This window comes from Pholis gunnellus (genome assembly GCF_910591455.1).
Source record: "Pholis gunnellus genome assembly, chromosome: 6".
Lineage (NCBI taxonomy): Eukaryota > Metazoa > Chordata > Actinopteri > Perciformes > Pholidae > Pholis > Pholis gunnellus.
In genome coordinates, this window is record NC_136532.1 from 26,192,122 (window position 1) to 26,209,725 (window position 17,604).

The window sequence follows — 17,604 nt, forward strand, 5'->3', positions numbered from 1 at the left end:
TAATCAGGCTTCACAGCGATGACATGAAGGAAGATGATTTTCTTCTTTTTCCTCACACGCTCCATCACTATGTGATACATCTTCTGTCTGTCTTCACTTCGCAGGCTCAATTTTGGATTGATCTTATTGCTGCGCATCTTTAAAAAAAAGCTGTTTGAAAAAGTTAACGATTCCTATTTCATTGTTTGATGAGATTTATTAATTCAAATCTACAGACAGCGATAGAAAAATAATGACAATAATGTAGATTGGGAGGTCTGACCTGCTGCTTTTCACACAGTGTTTGTTGTAAACTTTCAGGTGAATTCAATTATGAGCTTTGACAGAGGAGGAGGAGGAGGAGGAGGAGGAGGAGGAGGAGGAGGAGGAGTTATTACCAGAACCACGACGGGGTCGTGCAGAGGTCCGTCGGTGTGCAGCGTCTCCACCTCGTCCTCGATGATGTAGTTCCACTCCACGCCCAAGTCGATGAAGCTCCTGGACATGACCTCCTCTCCTTTCCCGTTGAGGATGTAATGCCCCGTCGCCTGGTTCTTGATCGCTGTAATCAGTCATTTGGTTATGAGCCACTGACAAAGAAACGGCTTTACTCTGACAACTACAAACGTTCTGAAATAATGAAGATGGTGGTCTCAAATGGGCGATTTGTGGAACGGGTCGAACCCCCGGCATTCACGTGCAACGATTTAAAAAACTGAACAATGTCTGACTCATGCTATGATTCATACAACAAGCTGCCACACTTCTAATATGAAGCGTCTCAGAAATGACAGGCTGAAAGGAAAACGACGTTTGCCGGCTGCTTTGAATAAATCTGATGCATTTAAATGCAAATGAGTTACAATTAGGAGACGCTCAAACAACCCACATGTCTCTGGGACAAGGATCATTTCCTCTGGTGCTCAAGTCTTACACTTCCATGACGCTGAGCGATAGTAAGGAAACAGCTTTGTCTTTTAGCAGCAAAATGACAGTTGTTTTTATTTGATGTCTCGCCGGTTAATTTAACAGCAAACGTGAATCAAACTCGACGGATTGAAGCTCATTCTAATTATTTAGAATTTTTGTATTTTACTTATTTACTGTTCAACTGTTGAATCCTTCTTGAATTACGTTAGAGAATTCTGTTTTTAGCATTAGTCACTTTAAACACAAAGACACGGGAAATATAGGGTCCCGGTTTCAAAATACCAAAGTTACCCTTTAAAGTGTTACAATCCGGGAGAACCATGAACGGGTTCTATTCGAACATCTGCATCAGGTTCTCTAGGGATGACCTGCATCTCATCAGTGAGCAAAGTTCAGCGTTAGAAAAAGTCCCTTTCCTTCTTTAAAAGCTGTGCTTTAGCTTAAGATTCTTTTAAAGAATACCCGTCTACATTTGAAGTCATGACCACTTCGACAGGAATGCAGAACGAACGGCAGGAAAACTGAGTCTAGCCGCTAGTCCCTGAAGCGTAAGCGAGTGAGAAACGTCTTCAAAGTGATCCATCAGCACATGTCACTTCACAGATAACGACAGTGACGGGAAGGATGGATGCTGTTTACAAAACTACAGCAGAGGAAACATCCTTTGATGCTAACGAGATTCATGAAGAGCCAGATGTTGCACTGTTGATGAAATCTTTATGAAAAGACATTTCATTTGTTGTATCCAGGTTCTGCAATGGAAAGTAAAAAAAAAAAAATCTTTTTGGTCAAAATAAAGCGCGCCAGACGAACATCAAATAATGATTGATGCTTTGTGATGATGGAGGGACATCCAGTGCTCTCCTGAAGCTCAGAGACAATATTCACTTCAGTAAAAATACTCGGTCCTGCATTCAAAACCCCAACTAAGTCAAATTACAGAAGTATTTTTAGCAAAATGTATTTAAAGGTATCAAAAGTCAAAGTACTGGTTCAACATTGACTGACATATTATCATATCTGACATTATAAGATTGTTAATATTGTGTAAACAGCATTTTACTTTTGACACTTTATATAGTTAACTAGCGGTCGGAGTGCTCCAAAGGGTCACAACGCTGATAGGCTATCGCGCCGCACATCACGCGTGAAAAATGTTATGTCACACGAATCGCGCTAATGGCGCCATCGCGACTTCGCGTCACTCCAGTCTCATCGCGTCTGTGCATAGACTTTGTATGCAATCTATACTCGTGCGAATAATTTGCGCCGCGTTCAGTGTGAACACAGCGTGGTGGACTTTTTTTCTTATTGCCACTTGCATGTTTTGGTCTCCGTAAATAATAGAGTGCATCTGGACCGGCTCCACATGAAAAGAGATTGCTTCCGCTACGATTTGATGCTCCATAAATAAATAAACTGAATTGAAATAGAATATCTGTGACTCGGACTGATTGGAGACCGAGCTGGAAACGCTCCTCGTGCCTGTCAAAAGCTTATCAAGGGACCCCAAAGAACGGGGTCAAAGGATTAGAGCTTTTGACGGTATGGCTTCCATCCTTATCAGCGGGGGTCAAGACCTTGTAATAATGCTGTAATAACGCTTCACAATGAAAATTAAATTTGTTTTATGCGTAAGTGGGAGAAATAGAAGGTGAGCGTCGCTACATGGAGGCGGAAAAACCAACGTGTGAGGGATTTGTTACCGACACAACAGAAGCTTTCCCTGAAGTCTCCAGAGGAACATTTGTGAGATGTGATTTCTTTTTCTGGGTTTATAAACAAAACTATCTTGACTTGAATAAAAGTTCTTCTCAAGAGAGTCTTCCAAGCATATGTGACAAGCTCCTCTTAAGAGAGACACGTTGTTTGTTAAACTCCCCGTGAGAGGCACTTTAATCACAGCAACAGGAAGCAGGCAGCAGTGCTGCTTCCAACGTCTCCGCTCAAAGTGTGTTTACGGCTCCATGTTATACGTCGAGAGTCTGGAGAAGGTTAGATGCTACTGTCTGTGGTGGAATGTAAGTACATTAACTCAAGTACTGTACTTAAGTACACATTTGAGTTTCTTTTCACGCTGCTTTACACTTCTACACCACTACATGTCAGAAGGACATATTGTACTTTCTGCTTTCTGACAATTTTACTATTGTGATAAGCATTAATACTGACTGTTGTAGTTGAAGGTGTCACTCTGGGCTCTTTTTGTGAGAGCATTTCTCAATTTCTTTCACACATTTTTACAAAACAAACAATCAATTAATGGAGAAAATCCATCTGGAAAATAATTATTAGTTGATAAAAATGAGTTCCACCTCAACCGACTACAACAGTAGAATTCAACACAGCACCAAGAGATCATCATATTATAGATCTGTAGACAGAAGACAGAAATCGTATCAGAAGCCTGGCTGCTTTCACATTAAACATTATTCCTCTGTGATGAACCGACTCCTTCACTGTTATTAAGTAATTCACATGGTGCTTGTTGTTTTTTCAGGTTTCAGTTATACTGAGTTGGGTTAGCTATGCCATTTTTCCTCTTCTTTCTTAACTTTGCACAGCACAGGAGCTTCAGATAAGATAACTTGTGGTTAAATGTAAAACCCCCACGGCCTCTAGGTGAGGAGATCAATGTCGACCTCTTTCACCTGTTGGACGCTGCATAAATCACGCTTTCCTCGGGCCACAGAACAAGATTAGCCAGCTCTCCCATGCCTTCAATCGTCAGCCTGGCAGAGTCCCCACAGGGCACAGACAGGAATACATGTTTGTTTTTCTGATGTTTCTGGGTTTTCTCAACTTTCACTTCTGTACTTTTACTGCTGATGTGCTCACTTACTGTAACAGGGTTGTTGTTACAAATTCACTTTGTAGGTCTTAAAAGTTGTGTTTCATTTACAGCAGCGTCGATCAGTCATTTTTATTTCAATATTGGATAAAATCACAAAGAACGCCGGACACTTTGGACACAAAAAGGTTAGAGACCAGTTTGTGGACTTATTAGAGCAGCTAAAGATACAAACTTTAAGAGGACCAAACCGGAGCTAAAAGTCACATTTGACTCAACTCCAAACGGAAGATAATGTTTAAACTAACGCCTTTACAACTTTAGTTCTCCAAATCAAACAGCAGAATGCATGGCTTGTAAATGATCTGCCTCTGTTTGGTTAGGTTTAGGCACAACAACAACTTAATTAGAGTAAGAGAAATACCATGGTTTATGCTGAAATATCTACTTTATCGAGATATTAATAATAACCTCTGAGTCAAGCTTGAGGAACCACTGTTATCATTGTTAAAGGTAACCAAAGTTGCAGCGAGAGACGAAGAGTTACGACCCGCGAGGCCAACGATGGGCCCAATACGGATTTTAATGAATAGATCTTGAACACATCGTAATGCAAGTCAATGCAACTTCCGTTAACGTTAAGTCACTCTGATGACTGAGCAGCATGACGTCAATGAATTATGATGTAATAAGCTGTTCCAAATGTTTTCAGGCTGAACCCCCCATGGCGTATGTTGGACTTTGACAAATTGCGAGCTTTAGTTCTTCTTCTTCTGTCACTCACACGCGTGCGTCAATGTGACCAACGAAAAACTAAAATGTTTAAACTTAAATCGGCCGATCATCAGAAAACCAGTCGATGACGATGGATCGGTGCAGCTCTAGTTACACTTAAATATGACGATGAAGATATTTTATTCTGACTCCGAACATATTTCTACTGGTCATGAATAATTCTTCAGTTTGACTGAATTCACCTAAACATGCTTTATAAAAACACCACTCTCCTAAACAGATTGATTAATGATGAGTGAGCTGAATGAAGACTCATCTTCTCCGCCTCCAAGGGAGAAAGGGAGTCAATGATGCAAAGCCTACAATCTATGATTTTACAGTGGGAAAGAGGACAGACGAGGAGGATGAGGATATCTTTCCTCTTGATTTTTAAACATGTGTTTCGTGTTAGGAAGTCACACTTACCAAGAATTTGAGGGGAGGCCTCATGTTCTTGGATGATCACATGTCTAGCTCCAGGAGGAATGAGAAACATCTTAAGGTAACCTTTGCCAAGTTTGCAGCAGCAGCAGCAGCAGCCGAAGCAGAGGAGGGAGGGTTAGGAAAGATAAAGACACAGACAGGTAAGTTAAGCAGGTACAGGAATGATCTTTGTTTGCAGCGGTGGACATCGCGTATGTATCAGAAGTGTTGCTTCTCTTTGCTCTACAAAAGATGTTCGAAGACGTTTGAGGCAAGAAAAGAAAATGGTAAAACGTCTACTCAGCGTTCCTCCTCGCTGTAGAAGCCTGCAGGTAGAACTCATTGAAACAGGGCCGTTCATTCACATCCATCTGTCGTGTCATTAAATGACCCCTTTGCACAATATATACTTGAGCGTCTCCCAAAACTCCCCCTTCTTATCTTTCATATTGATTATGTGCAGAGATGATGTGAATGCCTTCAGCCATGCTTCAATAAGGCACAAGTGAGAGTTATTTCAGACTACAGGGCAGCAAAGTTCTTCTGTCACGGATGTCCACCGCTTGCAAACCTACCGTGACTCACCCAGTATATTTCTAGAGTCTTCAGTTTCATTTAAAAACACATTTCGTGCTCCCTTGGGCAAAGAGAAGGCTCCTCTGGTCTTCCCTTCAAAATAAAATGAATCGGTTAGTCGGGTCTCGCAGAGTTTCCTCTCCCCTCCGCTCCACCGTCTCACTTTTCTCTGCAACAACATCACCTACAGTGGAAGCATATTTCATTAGCACAGCAGGCACCAGAGGAATTCACATCGGACGAGGAGGCAAACTATTCTTTTGCTGGCAGGGAAGCACCGGCTAATCACCAGGACTGAACTGCAGTGCTGTAATTACTCGCCCTTAGGTTTGACAGGCAGGCCCAACACTCGGAGCCTCCCGGCGCCGACGCAGCGCTGCCGCTGAGATGATTGCGATTATAAATGCGCTGGCAAGCCGCCGCGGGGGTTATCTAAAGGTTACAACAGGTTGGCGAATTACTTTGCAGGACATCGAAAGACAACAAATTGCAATCTAACTTTTGGGAAATGGCAAAAGACGCCCTCTCGCTTCCGAGAGAACATTTGGTGATAGGAGTTCCGCTCAAGAGAAATTACAGTTTGATCAAAGAGGGTTTTTTTTTGGTAGACTGATAGGAAATACTGCGCACAAGCTGGACCCGTTGGGTGAGGATGCTTGGGCTGAACTGAGCATTTGCGGTTCAATCAATCAGATGGTAAATAGCCAACAACATCCCAGATTGCCTCCAAAGGTCTGCAGGTTGGTTTAATGTGACATTTCTGACGTTAAAGTTAGTTTGTTAGGCTGTGTTAAGCAATTCACATGAAATAACCATACATGTGATGATAACTTCTTATGCAGAGCTCTAGAGACTTGACTGGATAATGAACCTGTGACAGTTACAACAGTTGAGTCAGACCTAAATAGACACTTAATTAGTAACAAGGGACAAGAGGAAACAGCAGCTCATGTCACTCGTCTCTACAGTGTTAGCCATCCATCTGCACTACAAGCTGCACAGAAGGTGCCAGGAAAGAGGCTGTGAGGGATTCAGTGACACTGGATACTTGCATATTGTGTTTTCCAACAAAGGGGTTTCTTTTGGGGCTCTCTTGCTTAACTGTTTCCCTGTTAAAAAACGTGAGTGGTTAAAAAGAAAAGAGATGATGATCACAGTTCAAACAATCCTGAAACGGTTTGATGAAGCCGTTCCCGTCCGGGCTCTCAGAGAGTCAACTTTCTGTTTATTCTCTGAAGCTCTGTATTGACTTTACGACAATAACGTCGCTTAAATAAAAAGTGTGAGGACGGACGAGGCCGGCGTCAGAGATGGATCCTGGCGGGCATCAAACCGTTCAAAGTAAACGGTTTTATTCGTCACGTTATGTTCTTCATGCCGGGTCAATGTGAAGACACATTTTCCAAAAAGGAAATGAACCACTTAGTAGCACTCGTGCAGCTTCACACTTTTGCATTGACGAGCAAAACATTAGCTTGTGTGCGTGTGTGTGTGTGTGTGTGTGTGCGTGCGTGCGTGCGTGCGTGCGTGCGTGTGTGTGTGTGTGTGCGTGTGTGTGTGCGTGCGTGCGTGCGTGCGTGCGTGCGTGTGTGTGTGTGTGTGCCCCCTGTGTGGCTGCAGAGGGGAGATAACCTGAGAAGGCTTTGTAGGAAAGGAAAGCACAGTTTGTTTCTGAACTTATAAATTGAAAAAAACAAAAAGACAAACTACATAGATTAAATAAATTAAAAGAATAAATTAATTGCTTTGCTAATTAATAAGGGTCTTAATCCGGAAGCGCCCGGCTGTTCGCAGTGACAGCTGTCAGATATATCTCATGTCGCTCTGCAGCCTCCCTACAGGCTCATCAATATTCAATTGTGGGTGCAAAATTTTGCAGACGAGTGAATAGAAATGACTTGGAGGTCTGCAGGAGGGGGATGCAATTTCATTCACACCGCTGTGATCTCAGAAGGGCTGGAAATGAGCTGGAAATATTAGAAACGCTGCAACACAGTTTGAACAAATCATCATCCTTCTCTCTATTTCCATCACAGTCAGGTTGACAGGTGTGTCTTTTGGAGACATACATTACGACTGCTGTACATGCACTTTATACTAAGTGTCATAGCGCAGTACATTTTAGAATTTCTCAATAAGAAGACGTCAATACAACTGTGACTGTGAGCAGCACACACCGATGCTACCCAGCGTCTTGTTAAACTGAGTTCTCTGTTGAACCTGATGGTTGCACAGGTGTAGTAGTCTGTTTGTTGCATCCACCTCCTGCATCCTGCAAAGGGCAGAGGAGTGACGTCAATGCATTCATCGTCTTTTCTCAAACTCATTTGAAGAAGTCAGGGTGCTCCTGTTCACGGGGTTTTGATTGCATTTGCCCCCAGAGTCATCCGCTAGCTCCCCTTCACTATTTTTCATTTCAGGAAAAAAGGACGGAGGTTGAATTCCTCGCTTCAGTCCAGGTGAGGCCAATGAGCTTTCTGCCAATCTGAGATTTGGAATCTGGGAATGTTTCCAGATGCTTCGACGGGGCTACTTGACACTTTTCATTTTTAATTCTTTTAACTCTCTCAGTTAATCAGAATAAGTACTCTGCAAAAAGAGAGTTTTTTTTCTTCTTTATCCACGTCAGCCTTCGGCGACCGTGAGTCGCAGCTATTCGTCTTTAGAAATCAGACTTTGTTTGGTAAAAAGTTAAAAAATAATAATAAATGGATTGAAAGAGCCAGTGAAAAGCTAAGAATGAATTCTAAAGGGCGGCTCTCGTCAATGTAATGGGGACCGAGGACAACTCCGCTCCACATTTCATTTCCGAAAACCAGTTATTGTTCAGTGTTCTTCTCGTGCAGAGAAAAGAGTGCGAGTTCCCTTGAAGGTTCTTTGTTCAAAATTCAGAGCATTAATAGACCAGCAACTATTTGCTCTGTAAAGATATGCTGGTGGTGCATGTGAGCGTAGTGGCTCACATGCACCACCTCATGGCCATCGCTCCTCACCAATAAGCAGTCAAGGGAGGGCCGACATGTTGAGAGCCGCGCGGAGGCAATAGATATTCTCTGAATTTTGAATTTAGCACCTTTAAAGTAATGATTTATGTATGATGTGTAAACAACAGTGCAGTACGTTTATGTCGTATTAAGGTTAATCACTCGCTCATCATGGATAAGAAACATTATCTGGAGTTGAAAAAAACATGCAGGGGATGAAACAGTGAACAATCGTTTGTATAAAAACATCACATTCTTTGTGTTTTAACGTGGTGTTCGTACCGGTTCAATGTGTTCTTACCAGGTTTCTTTGGTGTTCGGGTGAAGCTCCCTTTGACGGTGCGACAGTGGGAGTTGTCCCCGCCGCAGACGCCACATTTGTCCTCAACCTTGTTGGAACCGATGTCTCTATCGCAGCCGACTTTCTGGAGACCAAGTGAACAATCGGACAGATGAGCTGAGATTCTACTCGGTCCTGGAAAATGTACGATTCACTACACGGTTTTAACGAGGAGCCGACCCGTCAGGTGTTTCCTCTTAAGGCTTCATTAGCTATCGGATGCCGACTTTGACACGACGTGATGTGAGCACACTGGTGACAGATAATGAGTGGGTTTGACTGCAGGCCAGTAAACTAATCATAGATCCTGTTTCAATAGCTACAGCATGTGGGCGTTTATGAGGTTCTTTTAATGGTGGAAATTAAACTTAATTATATTTACTCAGGGACTGCACTGATGTTTTTAAGGATTGTTACTTAACTTGAGACAAGTTGTGCTACTTTATACATTAATGAATGTACAGCTAAAGTTACTTTTAGAATCAGATTATCAATACAAAATATAATGAACAAATGACGATGTTTTATCATAGATTAATCTATCCAGCGGTTTATAAAGTATGTTAAGATTAGCTCCGCCTTTGCCAGCTGCAACATTAAAGTGATGCTTGTATCAATAATTATCATACAATAATATAATGAATATTGAATCTGTAATGGGATATTCTGCATACTACGTATATCACATCAAAATAGCATTGCAATGCTTCTTCCACCACTGGGTACCGTATATGTTGACTCATGGCTCTTTCACTGTGAGGTGTAGAAATGTTTTTCACTACTTCTCCTACAAAATTGATCTTAATCACAGTTGGACATTTTTTACTTTTAATTAGCCATTTACTGTTTTAAATTCTTGCAGCTGCATGTGACATATTTCACCTAAACTCCTGTAAACACTGAACACACATGTGGAAAAGCAGCAGCAAGTTAAAAAGGAAAAGAAAGACTGCAACAGCAAGGACACGTAGCTACTTAAGAACTTATGTGTATATTGACATTCTGCTTTAATTAATTCCTGCTGCCGGGGGGGAAATCTCAGGACACATTGTTAGGAACAAATCAAAACATGAATATAAAGCTTCTGCATAACTCTGCTTCTCAAACAGCACCTTGGCTCTAATCACAGCACGCTCACAGTTGAACCTGTAACTGATTGTGCAGTTTTGTAACATCACACTGTGTAATTTAAAGCTGTCGATATTCAAACAGCCAATGCGGCCTCTAATTTGCCTGATGCATCTTTTAATATGTCAAAATCAAATGTAGTTTAAACACCTTACCACACATTCTCCACGCACGCAGATACTGTAGGCGTCTTTGTAGGAGCATCGCGTCCCATCATGCACCAGCTGCTTCAGGTACGCCACGTCTCCGGTCTCCTTTGATTGGCAGTACAAGTGGCATCTCTTGTTGGCTGCAACACAGCAGATTATTGGATGGTTGTAGAATTATTAGGAAAACAAGAATATTATGAAAACTTATTAAAATCTTTTTTTACATTTTTTTTTCATAATTTCTTACGTACTTTCCTAAGTGCCTCATTCCTCATGTAACATGTAAAGCTCCTGACTCACGTTATAGAAAAACAAACAATGAATCACAGACAGTCACAGCAATCTCCGGCAAAAGGCATAAACGATGTAACGGGTCCATTTGTAAATAGTGTTCTCGTTCTTCATCTGTTAAATAGGAAAATAACAATGAAGCCCACTAAAGTCATTTGTGCACAGGCACCAATCTAAGACGTATTGTTATTAAGGCCCGATCTGAGTTCACTTCTTCTTCTTCTTCTTCTTCTTCTTCTTCTTCTTCTTCTTCTTCTTCTTCTTCTTCTTCTTCTTCTTCTTCTTCTTCTTCTTCTTCTTCTTCTTCTTCTTCTTCTTCTTCTTCTTCTTCTTCTTCTTCTTCTTCTTCTTCAGGCTGTTCCCGTTGAGGGTTGTCACAGCGGATCATCTATTTCCATCTAGTTGGCCTCGACCGATCCGATATGGAAATATCAAATTTTGGATTTGATTTGGCTTATGTTTTACGTCGGATGAACTTCCTGACACGACCCCCCCACATCCACAGCGCCCGGGGCGGATATTTAGTTCGATGGACCAAAATGCACTAAACTCTTTAGAAAAGCTCTTTACCTTTCAAATAACAATGGGTTCACTTCACCGTCTCACCTCCCTGCAGCTTCTCAGTAGATTTTCCTACTTCTTTTCTACATGACTGACATTGAAAACTCCCAATTTAGGGGCAATGGGCGGCAAAACAGCTCCACGGAGCGAAGCCACACACTGATAAAGAGCAGTGAAGTTTAGTATCCGCGCTGCAGATATCCATCAGCCTTGCAGAAAGGGCACATTTTGAGCTTGGATGGTGTTAAACTCTAAATGCTGCCGCAGTGATGGGGAGACCAAAACAAGGAAATGAGGGCAAAGGGAAGAGAATACACAAAAACTGAGGAAAGAAGAGAGAAAAGCAGACACACAACACAATTGAAAAAGTTCTGGTCCACATGTTGACTTTCATTGTTCCGTTTTCGGACAAAGGCCGGAAAGAAACAATCTGTTGACATTTTTCTGGCTTACCGTCGGGATGCTCATAGGGCAGCCAATGGTGTTTGGCATTCTGGAACTCAAAGTGGGAGTTGCGGAGCTGGCACTGCTGGGCTCGGAAGTCCTCGAAGTGCTTGGGGCAGTCGTCGGTGTTGCACAGCTGATACTCGTAGTTCACTCCCGGGCAGTCCTGGCCCCCGTTGGACGGCCTGGAGGGGAGAAATGGATGAAACGTCAGAGCTGATCAGACTTGTGAGTATTTCTTTGAAACTCAGAATGACAAAGCGGATCCTGCTTGAAAAAGGATGCTAAGACACTTTTAGGAAAATTAGGGGTCACATTTTAATCTGCACCTGCGCCAACCATTCAGCCCTCTGAGTACAAATGTCTACCTCGCACTGCATTGTGATTCTCATATCCTACGGGTATCATACTCAGGTTATACAAATGCAGCTCATTGACCATTACCACCACCATACAATCATATTACCCACCTGTGGAGTGATTGATTTTACTCTATATCCTTTCTCTGGGAGGTGACCCTCCTGATATTTTAATGCGTAATGAACAAGCTTGACCACCACACGTTTTTTCAGGCTTACCTGCAATACTTGAATTTGACCCTAAAAGTTCTCCATTCCTGCATATTACACTTCATTTTGGGGAAAGAGTGTTAACGGTAAAATCAAGTGATTTACCATTGGGTTATTAATTAAAGCCACTAGCAGAAACCTTTTCATTTTGTGTGGATTTTGGTGGCCCCTGTGGACAGAAGCGGTAATGTTTCTGAGCACCAGAGTCCCTTTAAAACCTCTCATTTTGCTACAGCAGGAGGTCTGACAGTCTGCCGCGCTCAGTCCTGGTTCTGGAAAGTTAGTGTGAGATCTGATGTGAAATGTGAACCCAACATTGAGCAGAATCCTCTTCCTGAGACATTTTGGATCATTACTCTCAGGCCAGAAGTTACTTGTCGGACAATTGTTAACAAGGATCATCTCAAGGGCTTCAACAAACAACCGAATCCGTCTTTTTTTTTCTGGTGAGGATATCCTAATTAAACTATTAATCCCTTAACTCAGTTCATTGAAGGTTATATACAAGTGCACATATAAAGTCAAATTATCCAATTATAGCTGGCACTTAGCTGGTTATCAGCATCCTCCATTATTTCCACATTCATGCATGAAGCCTCACAGAATCAAATGTGTTATTGCTGCGTTTTGCCACTCACGCCGGGTTGTTGCACTGACGCGTCCTAAAGCGAACTCCAGTTCCACAGGAGCGCGAGCAGGAGCCATATTTGCTCCAGGAGCCCCAGGCGCCGTCTTGCTTGACCTGATTAGGGTTTTTCCACATGCAGTGACCTTTGTAGCACCACTACAGGAGGATGACAGGAGAGAGGAAAGGTCAGCCAAACACTGAAAGATCAGAATAAAGTCAAACACATGTGGTCGGGAGTGTGCCTGTACTTTTGGTCTGAGGCCGTTTCTTTAAGGTTTTAAGTTTACGTTTCTGATTTTACTCTAAATAATACATTGATATTTGAGACAATAGTGTGCCTTCAACTCTGTGTTGACAGTTATTAGAGGGTTCCTCCCAGCTCCATAAAGACATGGTTTTCCCAGTTTGGTGATGAGGGACTTGACAGACCTCCACAACCTCTTTAAGATGAAGCGAGAACATCCACGTTGGACCTAACTGAAGCTGGGTTTCAGCTCACCTCAGCGTTCCTGGCGTCACCACATTTTCTGCGTTAAGAGCGAAGACTCCAGACGTCGTTGCGGCGCTTGGTTTAGCACCTCTGACATAACACTTATAAAAGCGTATATCTTAAATTATGAAGTAATTAATGTGTACATTTTTACTATTGATAAGTCAGGATTTTAGAAAGACGGCCAATTCATTTTTAAATGCTTTAAAAGCACCTTCCTTTCATTATAATATATCTGTTGTTGTAAATATTTTCCCCTTTCTTTACGGGAACTGTTTGAGGCCATAAAGTACGTTCATGAATATTTGATTTGACAAATGATTGTAATTCCTCCTCGACATTGAGGAGTTGCATGTTTTTCTCTTTGGCGTTTTTGGTAACCGTCGATGACCTCTTCATAGAATATTTAGTTTGAGCGCCCCCTGGTGTTTCGGAGAATACTGCCACCACCAACGCGATGAGGAAAGACACCGATGTGCGGGGGTGGAAACCCTTCCATGAAGAGGGGAGGCTTGTGGTTTCCAACAATATTGTTAGGAAAACGGCTGTATATATATATATATATATATATATATGTAGCAAGTTGTGTTATTATTGTATCTATCCGGGCACTTTTTAGTGGTGTCCACATACTTTTGGTCTTGTCGTAACAAATGTAAATTACTTTTGCCGGAGCGCACTCCGTCCCGTCCAGAGGCGGCCCCTTCTTGGTTTTGCAGAAGTACGGGTTGTCCGGGTGGCTGCACCACAGCTGTTTGCACGGGTCGAAGGTCCGAAACTGAAACACACAAAAGAAAACCATAGATACTACGAATGAAAATGAAATACAGCTTCCCTGCTCACATTGTGATTCATAACCCTGAACAGCTGAAAGGCAGGTACGGACATTTGTCGGATTTAGTTTTCATATATTGTTGTTTCATCGCTGATTTCAAAGACAAATTTGGATTCAATTAAGGCTCCGAATGGGTTTGATACAAATAAAACACAACAAAACGGATGTGATTAAGTCATAAATAAGAAAAGGTGTTTAAGTATTCCACAGACACAGTCTGTATGTCTGACACCCTGCGGACCTAAACGTTGTTTACAAGTGTTACGGTCTCTGCTATCAGCCACTAAAGCTGAGTGGATTATGAAGGCTTATTGTTGACCTCCTCTTCATGGAAAGTGGTGAGATGCTTTTTCCCCCTTTTTTTTTATACACGGATTTGAGCAGATCAGACTGATAGAGAGAACTCAAAAATGGGCATTTGAGCTGCCCGGAGCATCGCTATATACAGCGAGAGGCTTTGTGAACAACATGAGTCCTGAAATGACCTCTGTGACCTGTAAGCTCTCTCTCATCTGCAGCTTATTCAAACTGCAGTTTTTACTCTTCTACACAAAGAGAGAGCATCATTATGTGATTAATTTTATTGAATCCATACCTTAAAGATATCCTTATTTTTCCAATAGCGTTGACTTCAGCTGCTCTCTGCGTGTAATAACGTTCTCTCCCTTCTTATTATTTGACTGTCTGTGTCGCTGTGGGTCGATGTAAAACTATCATCACATGTACGTTAATGTGACCGGCAAGAAACATGAGCCTCATTGCTGCATCAGCTGAAAACGGTTCTGTTTCTCTATGGATTACTTAACAGAAGGATCATATTTATGGTAAATACGTTGAGGTGACTGGTGGGACTTCAGACTGTTAATCATCAACAAATGAGGTGCTCAAATCACCATGATGGGGGTCACTGATGAAGAACCGCTTCCTCTGTCCATCCCACGACCCGACAGAACGCTCTAAAACACGTGAACGTGTGAATCCTGCCGGGATTAATACGACTCTCTGAGCGCGTCTCCGTCTCCCATCTCGTTCAGTTGCTCGGGCGAGTGTCTCTTTGTTTGCAGAGGACAATTAGCTGGATCGAAAAGGCTTTCTATTTTCCTCAACAAACAAATGGTTTAGCTTGTGACACAAAGAGAATCCACCGGGCTCAGATACACACAACGGCTGCACAGCGTTACTCCGACAGCAGCTCTGACATTTGTTTGTTTTTTTCAGGAGCAGTCTGGGGAATGTGGGTCACTCGGGGCTAACTAGGGAGGCCGACCTTATTGTTCACAAAGAGCTGATGCTACAAGGAGACAATTACTCCAGAGTACAAAACGAAACTAAAAAAGATGGTGCTATATGTTGGATACAGAAGTGAAAGCGGTTGTTATTCATTGTGGGTCTCTAATCTCATCTAAGAAACCTGTTTGATAAATAAAATGAATGAATACTGAGCATTCAAACTGCAAGACATGTAGTCTTGCTCTTGGTTTAAATGTCTTTTCCTTCCTAAAACAAGTAGTGGGTTTGTGATTACGTTGTTAACTAGAGCACAAAGTAATAAATAAATAAATAAATAAGGCCACCGTCGACTGAGCGCTCGCAGGCGGATGATTCTGCTCATTGACTTCCAGTTGGCAGCCGGCCGATTCGTACCCAAAACAATATGACTTCTGAATACACGAGGTCTGCTTCCATATGCCGCATAATCCTGGAGCCAATTATCATCCCCGCACGGGCAAATACCTGCAGCGCTGCACAGAATTCAACATGTGGGCAAAATATAGTCGATCAGGTTAGTGTTCAAACCTGGTGTCACCTGAGAGCCCTGCAGCCGGAGAGCTAACAGCTTCATCTTTGAATTTAAATCAGTTCAGGGCTTCTCCCACGTTGGTATACTTTGCCAGCACTCAAATTGAAAATGAGCAGTGTGACTGCCAGCGTTTCCACTTGGGTAAACTCAATACAGCCATCGTTTCTGTAATGGAGGGATTTCCCACTGCTTTGGGGGGTTTATCTGGTGCTAACCTGCCTCAGAGAAGGGAGCACAATGACCCTGCTTCATCAAGTTACAGACATCATGAATCTCTTATCTTAACGTTTTACTTACATGGAATATTTTTAACAAATATCTATGAACAGACGATGGACGGGAAACAACGGACCAATCAGCTGTCCAGCATTCTTATCTGGTAAGAATGGAGCATTGTGGTAGTTCAAGCACAAAAGTAATTTAATAGTCACATAATCATATACGTCCAACACTAAACCGTCTCATAAACCGTCTCCGTGCACCAACCCAGAGCTCTGCTACACCACAGCCTGCTGTCAGGTGGCCTCCGACTCCATCGACGTTTAGTTATACGTCCATGTTTCTTTAAATATATGTTAATATCCATCAAGTGTTATCTTTCTCAGGCTCTGCTGTGGGATCTGTGGGCTTCAGGTACAGTCTGAGTCAAGCGTGTTGATCGATCAATGTGTTCCAGACCGTCACCCGTGCAGAGCCATGATGCCGAAATGTAAATATTATTCAAATCAAACACTGTGGCTCCAAACCTCCCTGCAGACAGGTGCTGTGCAATAAGTGAGGCAGGTTGCCGGTCCATTACAGTGTGAACGAAAGGTTATGAGTCTCCAGTCAAGCCGGTTTGTGGGCGGAAACTAAGGCCCTGATTGATTGAGCGCGTTTTTAGCAGCCTGGGGCGGCTTTTTCTAACTGCTTTGCCTCACGTTGTTTTCAGGTTTCTTAGACTAGCTCAAATATTAATAAGGGCTTTCACTCAAACGGTGGGTTTATCAGAGGAACAAGGCCACAGAGAGCGGTGAGATCAAACAATAAAGTCATGAGCCAGAAAAACAAAAGAACGAGCTGGAAGACTCTGAAATGCTCTGAGAGACGAACACCAACAGGGTCGGATGATCATTTGTTGATTGTCACAATGAAAGCAACACCTTCCACACACAGCACAAGTAGAGCCATTTGATTGTGAAAATAAAAAAATGTTTATTGCAGCTTTTGTAACGTCAACCTCTGGGTCTGAAAAGTGAAGCAAACGCTGAAGAGCTTTAAAAGTCTATTCTCTCTAATGGCCAGCAGGGGGCGACTCCTCTGGTTGCAAAAAAGAAGTCAGATTGTATGTAAGTCTGTGAGAAAATGACTCTACTTCTCTCTTGATTTATTCCCTCAGTAAACATTGTAAACATGACTTAACTGTCTCCATTGCTAGTTTAAAGTCTTCTTCCATCCACCGTGTTTACTTAGTAAACTACGGTAAAATAGACAATAAAGTCTGGGAGATGTCTGTGTTTTCGTCGTACACTTTTAACCCTTTACCAGCGTGTCTTCAGTTCATGAAGTTAATTGTTTCGTAGTGTCAAATCGTGTTAATTACTCTTGACTTCATTAAACCTCAGACGGAGCCGGCTGACCTCCTGATTCTTTTATGTGCTGAAATCAAACGATGCGGCCGTCATCCCCTCGTGAGGCCAGATATCCAAGGAATTTGAACCTTGAATTAAATTGAGGAGCCTCGTCATCGAGAGGAGATGGCTCTGCTCATGGCTCTGCTCGTGGCTCTGCTCCGTCCTCACAGTACTCACATTCTCCCCTAAAGACCTCAGCGTAGGATGACTCGTCCGCTGCAGGTTTTGAGTTTTCTTTTGACAGAAAGAGTTTTGTTGTTTGATGTTCTCTGCGTGACCTGATGAAGTCTAAGATAAA

At 42.5% G+C, this 17,604-nt stretch overlaps 1 protein-coding gene across 1 annotated transcript in view; it reads right to left on the bottom strand.

The window, feature by feature from the left end:
- Nucleotides 1-17,604, bottom strand: part of adamts3 (ADAM metallopeptidase with thrombospondin type 1 motif, 3) — a gene marked incomplete at its 5' end in the record, with an annotated part of 114,279 nt that overhangs the window by 16,252 nt on the left and 80,423 nt on the right. The window contains 8 exons of the mRNA XM_079161104.1: nt 378-541; nt 4,901-4,981; nt 5,483-5,566; nt 8,759-8,882; nt 10,081-10,214; nt 11,380-11,555; nt 12,578-12,723; nt 13,722-13,835. Of these exons, the coding sequence (XP_079017230.1) occupies nt 378-541; nt 4,901-4,981; nt 5,483-5,566; nt 8,759-8,882; nt 10,081-10,214; nt 11,380-11,555; nt 12,578-12,723; nt 13,722-13,835 (1,023 nt within the window). The remainder of the gene's footprint in view (nt 1-377; nt 542-4,900; nt 4,982-5,482; nt 5,567-8,758; nt 8,883-10,080; nt 10,215-11,379; nt 11,556-12,577; nt 12,724-13,721; nt 13,836-17,604) is intronic.